At 34.5% G+C, this 17,186-nt stretch overlaps 1 protein-coding gene across 3 annotated transcripts in view; it reads left to right on the plus strand.

The window, feature by feature from the left end:
* Positions 1–17,186, plus strand: part of TLK1 (tousled like kinase 1) — a 157,209-nt gene that overhangs the window by 84,233 nt on the left and 55,790 nt on the right. For all 3 annotated transcript variants that reach the window (XM_035007793.1, XM_035007795.1, XM_035007794.1), the window contains 5 exons: positions 7,832–7,907; positions 11,265–11,311; positions 13,412–13,507; positions 14,996–15,085; positions 16,094–16,186. In XM_035007793.1, the coding sequence (XP_034863684.1) occupies positions 7,832–7,907; positions 11,265–11,311; positions 13,412–13,507; positions 14,996–15,085; positions 16,094–16,186 (402 nt within the window). The remainder of the gene's footprint in view (positions 1–7,831; positions 7,908–11,264; positions 11,312–13,411; positions 13,508–14,995; positions 15,086–16,093; positions 16,187–17,186) is intronic.

Raw genomic sequence — 17,186 nt, forward strand, 5'->3', positions numbered from 1 at the left:
ATAGTGACATCGAGAATCCATGCTAATATTTGAATGATAGAACGATTTCTTTTAAAAAACAACTCACTTTTGGGGTGCCTGGGTGGCTCAGTCATTAAGCATCTGCCTTCGGTTCACGTCATGATCCCAGGGTCCTGGGATCGAGCCCTGCATTGGGCTCCCTACCCTGTGGGAGGCCTGCTTCTCCCTCTCCCACTCCCCCTGCTTGTGTTCCCTCTCTCGCTGTGTCTCTCTCTCTGTCAAATAAATAAATAAAATCTTTAAACAAACAAACAAAATCTCACTTTTTTGGGGTTATATATGTATTGCTATAGAGAATAACAATGGGATACCACTTTTTTTTTTTTAAACACATCAGGTAGATATTTAAAGATTGGTGGGCATTCTCACAGTGAAAGTGTAGATTGATACTGCCTTTGAAAATGCACTTTGGCAATATGTTTAAAATCTTTAGTGTGCATATTCTGTGACACAACATTTACTCTTAAAAGTGTCTATCCCAAAGAAATAAATTGTTTAAGGACCTAGGGATTCATGTTCAGGGAGATGTCTATAGAGATATTATACAGGAGTGTTTTACTCCATCATGAGTGTCACACCAGGAGAAAAGTTGTGAAATCACTGTTCTAAATTTTACTATTGTAAGTACTCTCAAAATGCCAACAGTTCCAGAATAAGTTATCTTGAAATTTTGCTTTTTCCTCTCACAGCAGTTGCTCTGTATGTCTGTTTTATTCTGATTGTATGATTTGAAAACTTAAAAGATCATATGAATAGGAGAGAAAGTCCAACTTTATTTTAATTTTGGTTTATACTATTCAAAAATAAAGCCTTCAAGGGAAAGTCATAGAAGGGGGAAAATGCCAAGAAATAGTTACGCTTTGTGAATTGTAAGAAAATGGCAAATAAAATTGCATTTCATCAGTATTGAAGACTTGGTATGCTCCTTCAAACATACATGAATGCAAATTAAAATGGGTCCAGACGATAGGAGCTTGAGAAGTCAGACTGTGAGGATGGCAAGTTAAGGTAGCTTTTAAAAATTGAGAGTAAGATTGTGGTAGTTTATAATTTTTTTAGGTGCTAATGTGCTTGTGGATATTGTCTATTTGTGAGGGGAGTAAAAATCCTTCGGGCTTTTAAAAATGATGTGAGCAGGCACAGTTTTAGCAACCTGTAAACACACATTTTCATTGGGTAGTTACCCAAGTTTATCTTATTGGCTCTCTACCATCTTTGATCATACATATTATTAAATAATAAAGGCAGTACAGCAGAAAATAGGCTACACTCAAAATTGCTGATGTGTTGATTGGATTTACTTCAAACAGCAAGGAAATGCTCTTATTTAATGATAAGATCCCCAAATGTTGCATACATAAACTTTTTATATTAAATATTGAAATCAGCAATGTAACAAAGATCTTCTTTTAGGTGTCAAAGATTCAAGCAAACATTTCCAGATAATAATAGTTCTCCATATTAAAGTTTTGACTCTTGGGCAGAGACAGACTGTGAATTTCAGGTCCTGCCAGCTCAAAATCCTTGAATTAGGATGTACATATTTCATGATAGTTTTAGCTAAATGTAAATTGGATGCAAAGCAGCAAGGAAATTTTTACAATAGAATTTTAGTTTTCTTACAGTGCATTATTCTAACCAAATTTTTATAGCAAAAGGTTGGAAGAAACGGTATCTTGTACATTTGATATTCTTGAATAGAACATCTATTTTACATTGACTATTTTTGTAAAGCTCCAGATTTTCCTTTCTAGTTCAGTGCAGTTTTGATATGTGCCATTAAAATAACAGATTTCTCCAGCATCTTCCTGTTTTACATCTAGTTCAACAAATTTTGCTTAGAAATATGGAATAAAATTGAACATTGGCATTACCAGCTTCAGGAAAAAAAATTTGTCATGCCGTTTGTTCAAAGTACAGTGACCTTAAATTTGATACCTGAGTAACTCTGAATCATTGAAATAGCCAGTGAGTTGTATTTGAATAATGAATCAGTTGGAAAAAATACATTCTGACAAGACGGAGGATTGAATATTTTGTTATGGATATTATTTAATAATAGAGTAACTTTTTCTATTTTTTTTTAAGATTTTATTTATCTGAGAGTGAGAGAGAGAGAGCATGAAGGGGGAGGGTCAGAGGAGGAGGGAGAAGCAGGTTCCCCCCTGAGCAAGGAGCCCGATGCGGGGCTCGATCCCAGGACTCTGGGATCATGAACTAGCCGAAGGCAGACGCTTAACTGACTGAGCCACCTAGGTGCCCCACTTTTCTTTCTATCTTAAAGTATTTTCTCATTTAATGGGAAGAGATTAAATATATCTGTGTCTCTTAACTGTAGTAATTTAATAGAGATGATAATCTCTGACTTTTCTTTTTGTTGTCCAGTCAGGGCTGATGAATTGTACTTAAGGTAGAGGTAAAGAATAAATTTTAGGGGTGCCTAGGTGGCTCAGTTGTTAAGCGTCTGCCTTTGGCTCAGGTCATGATCCCAAGGTCCTGGGATCGAGCCCCACATCGGGCTCCCTGCTTGGCTGGAAGCCTGCTTCTCCCTCTCCCACTCCCCCTCTTATGTTCCCTCTCTCGCTGTGTCTCTCTCTGTCAAGTAAATAAAATCTTTAAAAAAAAAAAAAATAAATTTTAACATCCACTCCCTCCTCTTTTGTGATGGTATCTTTTCACATACTGTTAAAATTTCCTATAATGCATTTATGCCAATAATTTTAAGTATCTCTGTTTGGAGGCTGATAGAGGTGGTTATCTGTTATCATGGCACAATCCGTACTGATTTATCTCCCTCCTTCTGTGACAGTGTTAAGATGGTAGTTTTTTTATATTTTGTCTTATTTGCATTGAAGAAACACATTTATTTTTATTTTAAAAATAGGTTGAGGAGCCAGATAAAACAAGATCCCATATTAGATTTGAAAACCTTGTTTAATAATCACTGACTTAAATTCCAAATAAAATAGAAGCATTAGTAATTATATCACTGTCGCCTCTTGAGTCGTTTAGATTTGTTTTTCTTTTTTTTTAAAGATTTTATTTATTTATTTGAGAGGGAGAGAGCATGAAAGGGGGGAGGGTCGGAGGGAGAAGCAGACTCCCTGCTGAGCAGGGAGCCCGATGCGGGACTCGATCCAGGGACTCCAGGATCATGACCTGAGCCGAAGGCAGTCGCTTAACCAATTGAGCCACCCAGGCGCCCTGTTCTTCTTTTTTGAACATACTTTTCAACTGCTAGAAAATACCATGTAAATTCTAACTAATATCTTAGAACATTTAAATGCCAGAGTAATCATTCAGATTTTGGTATGATTACAAATTAGCATTTATAAAGCTAAATTGAATAATACCACTCTCTGCTTTCATCATTTTCTCCTAACCACTCTTCCATTGTATGACATAATTCTTTGACTCTTTATAATTCTGATAGTCTTTCCATCTTTACTTTAAAAGCCAAATCAGGGGCACCTGGGTGGTGCATTCGGTTGAGCAACTGACTTTCGGTCTCGACCCAGGTCATGATCTCATAGTCGTGAGATGGAGCCCCACGTTGGGCTCCATGCTCAGCGTGGTGTCTGTTTGAGATTCTCTCTCTCTCCCTCTGGCCCTCCCCCAACTTGTGCTCACTCTGTATCTCGAATGAATAAATTTTAAAAAATAAATAAAGCCATATCATATTATTTTGCTTTCCATATTTATTTTGCCTTCTATTTTCTGGTAAATTGTAATGCAATAGTTGAGGAAAAAAAACAGAAAAGAAAGAAATGACTGCATCAGCAAGAGCAGTAATAAGCTTGAAAACATTCTGTAAAATACGCAACATGCGCAATTTTTACACCTTGTGCAAATGCCAAACTGGCCTGGTTGATGTCCCTTGGATTTTCTAGGAAATCACTGGTCAAGATCAGTGGTTTTTCAAATCTTTTTTAAGCCATAGAACTCTTTCTTCATAGTAAGTCTAATATGGGACCTCAGTGTGTTAAAATGAGGGATGCTGTGTTTGCAAGCACAGAGGTGGAGGTAGGATAAGGATGTGTCTTTGATAGGGTAGAGCCTTAGCTCAGCCCCCTGCTCCTTCCTTCCCTTTTCCTCTTCTTTAACATCTTTTGAGGCACAACCTCCTTTCCTAAGGTATCTTGGGAGTACAGTTTGAAAATCACAGATAGCATTCTGAATTTTTCTTCACTGATGAGCCATTTTAGAGATTAAATATTTGGTACATTTCTGTATCCTAAATCCCCAAGGTTCTAAATTCCTAAATCCATGTAGAAATGAGTGACTCAGGAGAATTGTTAGCAGAACCTTCACTGAGAATTTTTGTTTTGTTTAATATAGGTATTGTTCAGATTTAAATTTAAAACAAACAAAATAAACTAATGCACCTTTTCCTGAGGTTAGTGATAGAATATTTAGGGCCTAGACTGCTGGTTCTGTGGCTTATAGTTGAGAAGAGAGTTGAATGGAACCTTAAAGAGGAAACATCACTTATTTTGCAAGCCCTACAAGTTATTTATAAGCTATTGGGAAGAAACTGCTAATCATTTAACATGTGATTGAAGTTTTGAAATAGGAAAGTACACAGATATTTGGAATAATAGGATAGCCATTCAGATAAGAAAATTTATTGGGTGCTTACTGACATTTATAGAGTAGACAACTGTTCCAGATGGTGTACTAAGTATGTTTCTGGTGTGTTTCTTATTTAATCCCCACAATCCTATACCTGTATTACCGCATTTAAAATTGATGAGAGTAGGGTGCCTGGCTGGCTCAGTCAGTAGAGCATGTGACTCGATCTTCGGGGTCGTGAATTCGAGCCCCATGTTGGGCATAGAGATTACTTAAAAAAAAAAAAAAAGAAAGAAAAAGAAAAATTGGAGTCTTGGGTTAAATAACATGCTGAGAGTTATGGTAAATAGTGGACCCAGAGTTTGATTCTTAGTCTCAATCTGTGCTTCTTCAGAGACCCATGGTACTTGCTTTTTAGGAAATTACGGTTCTTTTGGGATGAAAGAACAAGTCTAAAATAATCTGAGGTGAGAGTAAGGAATGAGGTGGTAATATTAGGACATGGGTGAAAAAAGATTAGGGTTTATAGGAAGGGACAGAATATGGTGTGTTCATAATGGAAGCATTTACTTTATAGGTGAATTTAGTTATATCTCGGTTTTCCTTTTTTGTTTTATATTTTGTTCAACTTTTCATTTTTTTATTACCTATTTCCAACTTCTTTACCTGCACTAGTCATACATTATAGTCTTAAAATTAGTTTTAGTCTTGTCATCTTTTTCCTTACCCCCTCTTTCCTCAAATTCTTCTCTGGTTTAAAGGAGGTAAACCTGTTGGCCTTTTTGTTGTTGTTTTTTTTAACTGTAATAATTATGCATTTGGGTTTTTCTCATTCATTGTTTTTAACAAAATGACATTTCCCTCAAAGCACTTCCCCATTCCATTAAATTTAAAATTTAGGTAGGGAAATTTTGCCTCAAAGTTTTTACTTAAGTAATCTATAGGTCTTAAAAAAAAAAAAAAAGACCTTAAGTATCTTCAAATATATATTCAGTGAAGTGTTTAATGAATGTTATTCCAAATAAGTTTGAGAATTTCTTCATACACTGTAACTTTCCATCCCATTCCCCTTTCGGAGATAGCCAGTGACTGTTATCATTTAGAAGCTTTGTGGTAAATAAATCTAACTTTGCTCACCCCAGTTGAACCATCCTGCTGTCCTCTGCATTTAAAGTGTAGCCTCTCAACCAAACTGATCCACTATTCCTTGGAATATATTTTAGAAAATGATACAGAACCATTTAGATAGAAAATGTTTCCAGTATAACTTTCAGAATTGTGTTATTTTATGTGATTTTTTGTTCTTGTTGTTTATTCAAAAGTAGCTGGTCAAGATTTAAGATGGAATTCAGATGGGATCCTGCCATGCTTAAAAATTAATACATTAAACTGTTGTGAAAAACCATATTTTCTTGATCTTAAATTACATTTTTTTTAACACAGATTAGGGAAGGATGTGAATAAATATTATTTGGGAATCCTCTTTTAAGATAGATTTTAAGGTTCTTTATAAAAATGTTAGCTTAGAATTTTTAATTTGGTGTTATTTTTATTTTGAGGAAAAAAAAAAGATTGGTTATTATTTGTCTGAGTCTGATAACTAATGACCTATTTACCCTAAATTGCTGGTACATCAGTCTACCTCCTGAGTAGATCGCCAGTTAGGGTGGATTTCTTTAAGATCTCTGGTTTGTGTTGTGAAAACATGTAGGCAGTTTGTTGGACATAATGAATTTTATTTACAAACTTGATAAAATTTTGAAATGTTTTTGTATTGTTGATTCATTCAGTTCTTGATATAGGGCACGTATAGCATTTAGAGCCTTGGGAATACAGAATTGAATTTGATTTAAATCCTGGTTACCTTGAATAAGTTACTTAACATTAATGTATTTATCAAGTGATAACTGTATGCTAGGCATGAGGAAATGGGAGGGTAAGATGGGGAGATATAGAACTCCTGTTGTTAAAGAATTCAGACACTAGAACATTCACTTCATCCTCTCTGAATCTGTTATCATGTTGACAAAATGGGGGTGAGAGAACTTAAAATCCCCATGATAATACTAAAGAGGAATCATAGATGCTTAACACAAGTTAGGTTATGTGTTGTCATTTGTACTGTTTAATCATAGACTACTCAGAGACAACGAAATATGGATTATTTCCCTTTCTTGCTTGGGGACTGCATTGCCTTTAGAGATTTAAGTTGTATCATTCATTCAAACATTCTTTGTTCTGGCACCAGACATACTTGCCAAGCTTCTAGAATTTGAGGGCCGTGTGCCATTGCATTGTGCTTTTTGCTCTTAGTTTTAATTTTTAACTAAGCACAACAGCTTGTCAGACTCCACAAAAATTACTTGCTTTTTAGCCTGATGAAAATGCTTATTTGAAAAGAAGCAATCATCTAGGGTTGGGAATCTGCAGACTTAGGTAAAGGACCAGATGTTTTAGGCTTTGTGGACCATATAGTCTCTCTGGGAACTAACTCTGCTGTCATAGTGTGAAAGCAACCATAGTCAGTACATAAATGAACGAGTGTGGCTGTGTTCCAATAAAACTTTATTTATGGACACTGAAATTTGAATTTCTTAAAATTTTCATATCACAATATTGTTTTAATTATTAAATTTTTCAGTTCTTTAAAAATGTAAAAGTCATGCCTAGATAATGGGCCTTACAGAAACAGGTGGCTAGCCAGATTTGGCCATTGGGCTGTAGTTTGCTGCCCCCTGATTTAGAGCATAATCTATGACTTTGCTCTAATTGTTAGATAATAATCGTAGGGATTGTATATATATATTGGGGTTTGAGTTCTGCTCTTTTCTTTTTCATCCAAGTTTACTTTTATAAACTAAGTGTGTATGAATAATAGAAAACTAATAGGAAAAACATAGGGTTTTTTTTTTTTCTTTACTTGTTTTTATTGTGTTTTGCCCAATCCAGTGAAGGGTGCTTTAAAAGGCTGCTTACTCTCAGATTTTTCATCCATCTCAAGTCAAATTCTATAAATGTGAATTTCAAGTAATGTGTACAAGGACTTCTATACTTTAAAATTTACATAGGAAATTTTATCTTTTAAATAAATTGTATATAGGTAACTATACATTTACATCGCATGAGCACTAACAAACAAAATAGTTTTTGTTTTGAAATAAAAATAATTTTTATACTAACTGTAATAATTGTGTATGTAAAACTGTAACTTTAAATTCTGTTAACTTGCTTTCTGTAGACACCAGAGAAGAAACAATCGGAATCATCCAGAGGAAGAAAGAGAAAAGCAGAAAACCAGAATGAAAGTAGTCAGGGTAAGTGAAGCAAAATCCTTCAGAGCCAAATAAGTATTTACAATTAATCTGATTGTTGGTCAATTAATATAGCTTAACTGTAAAAGTCATATTATGTTTTTATCATTTCTATAGCTATTATAAATTTATGCATTAATAATAGTTTATAAATGTACTTCCCAGAAGAAAGAATAATATGAAATTGAAATCTTTTGTACCACAGGTAGTGTATGGTTACTGTTTTTAGGCTTTTTGACATTTCCCGTTTTTTTTTTTACTTGAGAATTAGAAAGGCAAGTGTCCTGTCCAAACCTGGCAAACATTACCTTATCACCTTTCATTTTTCTTTCTTTATCTGAATTACAGTATTGAAATGGCTTCTTGTCTTTGAATAAGAACTTTAGATGTCACTTTAAAGTGCAAGTACCAAAAGCTTGCTTATTCCTTTTATTTAAAAAAGAAAAAGACTGTATAAAAATGATTGAGTTGCTTATTAAAGCATCATCTTTTTCTTTCCATACCTGTTCTTCATTCTTTCTTACATACCTGCCCTTTGTGATATAGGCTAAGAAGATGATTTTCAAGTCATCTACAAAACTCTTATAATGGACAACAAAATAGTATTGTCATTTAATTTGGCCACTCAAAATTAAATACAATAAATTGGCTCTTAAGTCATATATAATGACTTTATACATATGATTACATGTTTTGGAGCTGCTCTTTAGCTGTAAGGACTGGGGCCAGGAACCCATGGCTTACTAGTATTTACATGTGGCACGGGCATCAAGGAATGTATTCGCAGCAACTGTCTGCGTGGAAGGAAGAATTTAAGTCACTCTAGCATCTTTCTATAGATGTGTAGTACTTTGTATCTCCGTCTGCTCAGAGCTCAATTTTGGTCTTAGTGTAGTTCTAGCAGGTTGTGGTTAGTGGACTTGGAGCTTTATTTAGTGTAAAGTTATATTAGTTATGATAGTTTCAACTTTAGATTTAAAAACTCACTTAAAAGCAGTCCCAAATTGGGACTTCTGGGTTGGTTGATTCAACCTATGTTTTTAAGAATCCATGTTTATTTCTTTGTGGTCTGCTCTCCACAAGAATTGTCTGATTTTCTTATGTTTTTAGAATGGTTGTCAATTTTGATTGGATTTACTTGAGCTTTCACACTTCTATTTGCTTTAGAGAGAGGTTGGCTTTCTGTGTTTTTTCCCCCTCTTTCTTTGAAGGTAAGCTTCTTCAAGTCCAGAGCAAACCTCTCCGGTAATCTTGTCGGCCAGAATTGGGTCATGAGTCCATTCATTCCTTAGCCAGTTATGTCCAACATACGTCCTATTGCCCTTAGAAAAACCAGATCCATCTCTGAAATTGAAAGTGGGTAAAGTTCCTTTTAGAAATGTGGGCTTTGTGGAGAAGGGATGATTGATACCTGAACAAAATTGGATTTCTGATCAGGAGGGGAGGGGAACTAGGATGGAGGCCAGATAGGAGTTAGCTTCCCCTGATATTACATGTGTTATGTAGGGGGAGGGAATTAACAGAGCCAAGTTTGGGTTCAGTTAGGGAAAAAGAATTAGGGACATAGCTTCTGGATAGGCAACCCAAACCATCTCTGTCGTCTTTAAAGAATAGCACCTTCTTGGGCGCCTGGGTGGCTCAGATGGTTGGGCATCTGCCTTCGGCTCAGGTCATGATCCCGGGGTCCTGGGATCGAGTCCCGCATCGGGCTCCCTGCTAGGCGGGAAGCCTGCTTCTCTCTCTGCCTCTGCCTCTCTCTCTCTCTGACTCTCATGAATAAATAAATAAAGAATAGCACCTTCTTCAGAATCTGCAGGAAAGCTCTTATAGGTGGAAGGAAAATTCCTTGGGTATACAGGCATACCTTCGGGATACTGCAGGTTTGGTTCCAGACCATCACAATAAAGCAAGTATCACCGTAAACGAGTCAAATGAATTTCTTGGTTTTCCACTGTATATAAAAGTATGTTTATACTGTAGTCTTTTGTGTGCTAGTAGCATTGTATCTAAAAAACATCATATATTAATTTACTTAAAAATGCTGTCACCTGAGCTTTCAGTGAGTTGTAATCACTGATAACAAATTCCCATAACAAATACATATAATAATGAAAAAGTTTGAAATATTGTGAGAATTACTAAAATGTGACACAGAGACATGACGTGAACAAATGGTGGCTATTGGAAAAATGATGCCTGTAGACTTGCTCAATGCAAGGTCCTTCAATTTGTGTTTAAAAAAACCCCAAAACCACAGTGTCGGTGAAATTCAGTGAAACAAGGTATACCTGTAAAACCTTTACAATTCTTTCTGACCTCTAAGTAAATCTGTACAAAACTGTTGTTCAAACTTTCTAGGTACCATTTATAGTCCTGGGCACTTACTTAATTTTTCTTGTTCCACAAAAGAATTTAAGGTTGTTGAACTTTTAAATGTAACCTTTGTTCATTTCAGTAATGCCTGGCACATAGTAACCACTCAAATATTCATTGAATAAATAAATATAAGTCAGTATTGATAAATGTGTATGTTTGTATTATCCAAAGCTTTTGATTTCATGGTGTATTGTCAGTTTTTCTTTGTATTGAAGAAATCATGTATTTTATATAGTTCCACTGAAGGTTGGGTGCCTCTCATCCAAAAAAGTATTTCTAACACTGTATTTCTTAGCACCTTCTTAATTCAATATTTATAAAAGTGATGAAGAGTCCGTTTTAGAGCAAAACTTTTAATTAAAGAACTGCGATATATAATGATTTGGACCCACTGTATCAATATGGTCATATAAGAGCAATATTTAAAATCTAGTCTATTAAAAAAATCCTATTAATTTGGGAATACTTTTTAGAAAATCAAAACATTTTACAAAATAACATTCATGTTAAAGCATGTTATTGTCAGTTTGTATGGTTTTGTGTTAATCAAAGCTTTTTTATTTATGGGTATGAATTGGTTTGTCAGTTATGCAGTTGCCACTTTTTTTATTCATTGATTTGCTTTTATGAAATTATAGCCATTAAGCAATATGAATAATGTAGTTGTAAAAACAAGATCCTTTAATGTCATTTATTTATTTGATTCTCCAGTAATTGGAACTTTAACAATTGACATGTTACTATTGAAATGTCATCTGATTTTTGGATTTCTGAAATTGGCATCTTACCCTCTGAGGGCTCTTAATGTAACTTTTTCAGTGTCCCTCACTAACCAACTAAAATACCATGTTCTTTTTATTAAACAGATGATTTTTATGTGTATTAGGGAAATTAAGTTTGACACATTCTTTTTCTGATATAGTATATGATAAGTAGTCATGACTAACTTTAAATCTGTAAAAAATTTTTACTTTTATATTTTAGGAAAAAGTATTGGGGGACGTGGCCACAAAATTAGTGACTATTTTGAAGTAAGTTTATTAACAAATATCTTCAGTTCTTAATATAATTTTACTATGGGTTGAAATAATTTCTTTGAAGCACAAGGTCAACTTTTGATTACTTGATTAGAGCAGTAATGTTCTGTCTTCCTAGGAACTTTAAAATTTACTTTTACATTGGAATGTCACATCGTCATTTTCAAAGTACTTTTTCACATATTTGCTTATGACAACCCAGGAGATAGGTACAGTAGGTATTAATGTTTCTATATTACATGAGAAAACTGAGGACCAGAGATGTAAAGTTGCCTATTTAAAGTCAAATTCTAAATGGAAGAGCAAAGAGGGGCACCCGGGTGGCACAGTTGGATGAGCATCTGACTTGGTTTCAGCTCAGGTCGTGATCTCAGGGTTGTGAGTTCCTGCCCGACGTAGGGCTCCCCACTCAGCATGGAGTCGGCTTAAGATTCTCTTCTTCTCCCTCTGTCCCTCTCTTCTGCGTGCGTGTGTGCACGTATGCTCCCTCATTCTCTCAAATAGATAAATCTTAAAAAAAAAAAAGGAAGAGCAAAAAGAGAAGTTGAAGTCTAATAGCTTCTAGTTTAGAACTGTTCCTACTGTCATTGCAGCCTTGAGGATAGCACCACGGCAACATTTGAGCCCTATAGATGGAAATTAAATAATGATAGAAGTGTGAACCTAAGAGCCCCTGAAAATAATAAATAGTGGTAAATTTAGATTCTTACCCTGTCTAGAATATTTTCTTACTTCTACACATAAATACTTTTGGCTATCAGCTTCATATTATGGAACGTTAATATGATTGTTAAAACAACAAACATGATCTACTCAGTTGAAAAATATATTACTTGAGTGTGAGAGCAGAATTTGCCAGTCAGGGGAAGGGCTGCATTAAAAATTTTTTTTTTTTAACCATCCATTGTTTTTCTTAAATGGGTTTACAGAATCTACGCTAAAACTGTTGCTGACCATGGTCTAGTATTGCTGACCTAGGGCCTCTTTAGTTGAGGTCAGTCCCTCAGTGTTAGTTAACAATCTTTGCCAAAGGTTGGATCAATTCAGATAAATAAATCTCAAGTCTCTTGAATGCTGTTCATGTGCCATGAGTTCTGCTAGGCACTGTAGATTAAAAAAAAATTAGACAAAGTCCCTAGGTTACAGGAAAATACACTAGGAGGTCCTCATCTCTTCTCTTAATACCCTGAGAGAAAGCCAGTAGCAGTGAATTGTTTTCTCCTCCTTTTGTTGGTAGAGAAACATGAGAAATTTGAGAGGTAGCTATGGAATACGTTCGGTGGCTTCTCTTCATATGCACCTATGTCATGCACTGTAATGCATGTTGTGCATAAAAGAAAGATTGATTTTTATAAGATTTTGTGCTGTTAAAGGGAAGGGACTTGATCTATGTAATTTTTTATATAGTACTTACAAACATTTGGATTTTTAACAGATCTTGAGAATGATGATTCTGTTTTAAGATGGTTTATTACATTCACTTATATCTACTTGTAAATATGTTAATTTAGGGGCATTAGGGATTATACTGCTTCAACATTTATTTTTTTTTTTTAAGATTTTATTTATTTGACAGAGAGACACAGTGAGAGAGGGAACACAAGCAGGGGGAGTGGGAGTGGGAGAAGCAGGCTTCCCGCTGAGCAGGGAGCCCAATGCGGGGCTCAATCCCAGGACCCTGGGATCATGACCTGAGCCGAAGGCAGATGCTTAACGACTGAGCCACCCAGGCACCCCTTCAACAAACATTTATAACAGAACTGTATTAAAATTTGAAGGAAATATATGTTCATTGTTTGGGGGAAATTAATTTATCTTGAGTCTGCCACAATAACAAATTATAGTCGGAATGTTCAAGAAATAAGGGTCTTTACTAAACAGTCTTTTCACATTCTTGTGATCAGTATTCTCTCTTTAGTCTTTTAGGACTCAGCTGTAACTGACCATAGTTTTGCTTTTTCTTGACCCATTTAAATCACTACCGAATTTAATTTAAAAGAAGATATATTTAAATTAATTCTTAATGTCATGTCAAAAATAACATCTAGCTAAAACTCTTCTAATAAAGAGTGATGTTTCCTTTTTTTTTCTCAGTACCAAGGTGGGAATGGCTCAAGTCCAGTAAGAGGCATACCTCCTGCGATCCGTTCTCCTCAAAATTCACATTCACATTCCACTCCTTCTTCATCTGTAAGTTTTTACATGTGTAGATAATCTTCTGTCTGCTGAACCTATGTATATATGTATACAGATTAACTTTTCATTGAAAACTTCTACATATATTTATTTGTATTTATCTTTTTAGAAAATCATTCTCTGAGGTAAGTTAAATTCTTTTTATTTTTTATTTTTATTTTTTTTTTAAAGATTTTATTTATTTATGAGAGAGGGAGAATGAGAGAGAGAGAGAGCACATGAGAGGGGGAAGGGTCACAGGGAGAGGCAGATTCCCTGCTGAGCAGTCCCAAGCATCCAGGGACTCCAGGATCATGACCTGAGCCGAAGGCAGTCACTTAACCAACTGAGCCACCCAGGTGCCCAGTTAAATTCTTTTTAATGATCTGATGCTGTTATAACTTTATTTCTTCAAGTGAGATCCTTAAGTTAAAGATTTCCTGAATTAATTATATCCAAGAAGTGAAGTTTCTATAAAAGAATGATGTCGAGCCTATGGGACTAAAACGAATACTCTTGTATCAGTCCATATTCAATTACTGATTTCTAATTTCTAACTCTCCTTAAGAGAAAGGTAGGCACCCTTTATCCCTGGATCATTTTAGTTCAACATAGGAGAAGGATCTTGGGTCTAAAAATTATCTTACAACTTTTTGGTTTGTTGCTAGTGTTTTAAGATCTAGTTCTATTTATATGCATTGTTTTGCTTATTGGATTTCATTTTTTCTTTACTTTTATTATATGAAAATTTAATGTCTAACCAGAAAAGCAGCATTGGCTTTCAGTAATTTAAAAATGAATTAAAGATTTTTTAAAATCAGAGTATCTCTTATTTTTTTCAAGTACCCTGTTTTTACTTCCAGTGTCCTCTTCTATGCCTTGCCTGTAGACACACACTTAGTTGTGTCTTACTCCTTTTGTACCTTGGCTACATCATATTGCCATATGCAAAATAAAGTGTCAGACTCAACAATAATTTTGAGTTAAAGTGATGGCATTGATACAGTGATATAGTCTGTTTTCAATGATGTGTTTTAAAACTAGTAACTAGATAAACCATGAAACTCATCAGTAAATTGATATTATACCCTATATGGATGTGCATTATTGTCCTTGGTACTAAGAGTTCTATATTAGGATCTTTTCGGTTTTACTTTTTGAACCATCATCATCTGTTTTTAATATTTTTGTTTTGAAATACTGTATTTCGCCTTGTTCTATTTAACAGATTGAAAGCATTAAAAAATTTTTTTATGGTTCTAGAATGAAATCTTCTTGAGGGCAGGGAATATATGGTTGTTTTTTCCACTGTGCCTTATGTAAGGGAGGGTACTCTAAAAATGAGTGCTTCTTGAATAAAATGATGATTAAAAGTTGTGAAAAATCAATTATGTTTTAATTCAGTTGTTATCCTGATAAAAACTTAAAAAGTGTTAAGTAGTTGTTGCTGAGCAAAAGCCTGTCTTTTTCTTGCTAATGTAAAAATTTTAATCTTTTTTTAAGGTTCGACCGAATAGCCCTTCTCCTACTGCATTAGCTTTTGGGGACCACCCTATTATACAACCAAAGCAGTTATCCTTTAAAATTACTCAGGTAAATAGTGAATAAAATTTTTTGTATGATTTGTAAGAAACTTAGTACAAATAACTAAGATGTCTTCTCTTTGTTTTAGACACAGTCATAAAGTAAAATTATACATCAGGAAAGCGAATTACTAAACAAAAAAACAATTTGTAGGGGGTAAGGAATTGAAACACCCAGTTTACTATCAGCTTATCCTTTGTTACATGCAGATTAAATATGCAGATGTTATAAGGATATTAAATAAACAGAACAAGCATGACATGTCAGTTTTTGTTTACTGCTTCTTTTTGAACATACCATCCAAATACATATAATCAGTGTTTTCCTGAAGCTATTATATTTGTCATAAGTGAACATTAAAGTAGGTCATTTTGGATGTCTATGTATATTCATATATGCTATACACTTACAGATATCATTTGAAAATTAGATATCTTTTATGCTTATTTGATTTTATGAATTTTGAGTACTAAGTTTTTCATTTTAACTTTTTACATGTGACAGTTTTTGGATTTTACTATATTAGACCACGGGGATTGGAAGAGTAGATCTTTTGCTTAGCCACCTTTATTACTCCAGTTTATTGCCATTAGACTTTTCTGTTAGGTCATGTCCAAGCTGTTGTACATGCATCAACACTTCTTTGGATGATCTTTAGGCTAGGATTACAAGTACATTGCTTTCAGTCAATGAATAGCTCATGAAAGTTTTTGCCATGTTCAAAAATCAACCAGAGGTGATAGCACAAAGCAGTGGTTGTATTGAATTTTAATGAAGAACATAACAATATTCTAAAACTTTTAGTAATCAGTTTTTTAAACGTTTCTTTGTAAGCTTATAGAACTTATATTTCTGAAGATGTTAAAACTTTAAAACTGTGCTAAGACTTTTTGGGATAACTTTTATATACACAAACTCAAATATTTTCTTTGTTTTTAGAAGCACTAAAATCTAGTTTTATATTTGCATGCAATGATATGTATAATGGAGATAATAAAATCGCTTTCTTTCATTTAGACTGATCTCACAATGCTGAAATTAGCAGCATTAGAAAGTAATAAAAACCAGGACCTGGAAAAGAAGGAAGGTCGTATAGATGACTTGCTCAGGGTAAGTAGTCTTGGAGGGTAATAAGGATAATAAATCATGGAGGGGGAGAAAATTGAGTAAATTATTTGGCAGTAATAAAACTTGAGGAAATACTTAGCATTGTAAAATATTCTTTAGCTGGGGAAAAAAAAGAAGCTTTTTCTGGTAGTTTTAAGTATGTGAAAATCACTATTTTAAAGTGAAAATTATTAGCTCTTTAAATGTGAATTGAGAGGGGCATCTGGGTGGTGCAGTCGGTTAAGTGTCCAACTCTTGGTTTCAGCTCAGGTCTTGATCTCAGAGTCATGGGGTTAAGCCCCAAGATGGGCTCATAGTGGAGTCTGCTTGAGCTTCTTTCTCTCTCCCCCTCTGCTCCTGACACTCATGCTCTTTCTAAAATATATAAAAAAAAATATAAAAATAAATAAATAAATAAATGTAAACTGAGAAACAGTTGGAGAAATACAGGGAAGTTTGTAATTTTATTTTTATTTGATCAGCTATCATAAGACCGATGGCCATTTCATGTTAGTTTTAAAGGTAATTGATTTTGTTATAAACCTGACATTTGATATTATACAAGATGAAGTAACTACTGCAATCCTGTGAGATTTTTAATGGAAACTTTATAAAAGGACATATCAAAAAATACTTACAATGTGAGTAAGGTAAGAAGCAGTGGTTCTCACCCCTTGCTGCTCAGTAGAATCACCAAATGGGAAGGATGGGAGGCACTTTATAAAGGTACCCATGCCTAAACTCCATCCTGAGGGGTTCTGATTAAATTGATGTGATGTGGGCTTGGACATTGGTAGTTTTAAAGCTCCTCCAAAAAACAAAAACCAAAACAAAGCTTCTCCGGATGATTATAATTTAAGCCAGCATTGAGAACTATTGGTATAGAAACTTAATAAAACCAATGTCTTATCTATGATCCTACCACAATTACTGACACCTTTGAAACATCCAGCTTGCCTTTTCTGATCCCATCCCAGTCACTCACATTCTTTTACCATTAACT

This window comes from Mirounga leonina, unplaced genomic scaffold (assembly GCF_011800145.1).
Source record: "Mirounga leonina isolate KUSES-001 unplaced genomic scaffold, KU_Mleo_1.0 Mir_151, whole genome shotgun sequence".
In the NCBI taxonomy this organism is placed as follows: Eukaryota; Metazoa; Chordata; class Mammalia; order Carnivora; family Phocidae; genus Mirounga; species Mirounga leonina.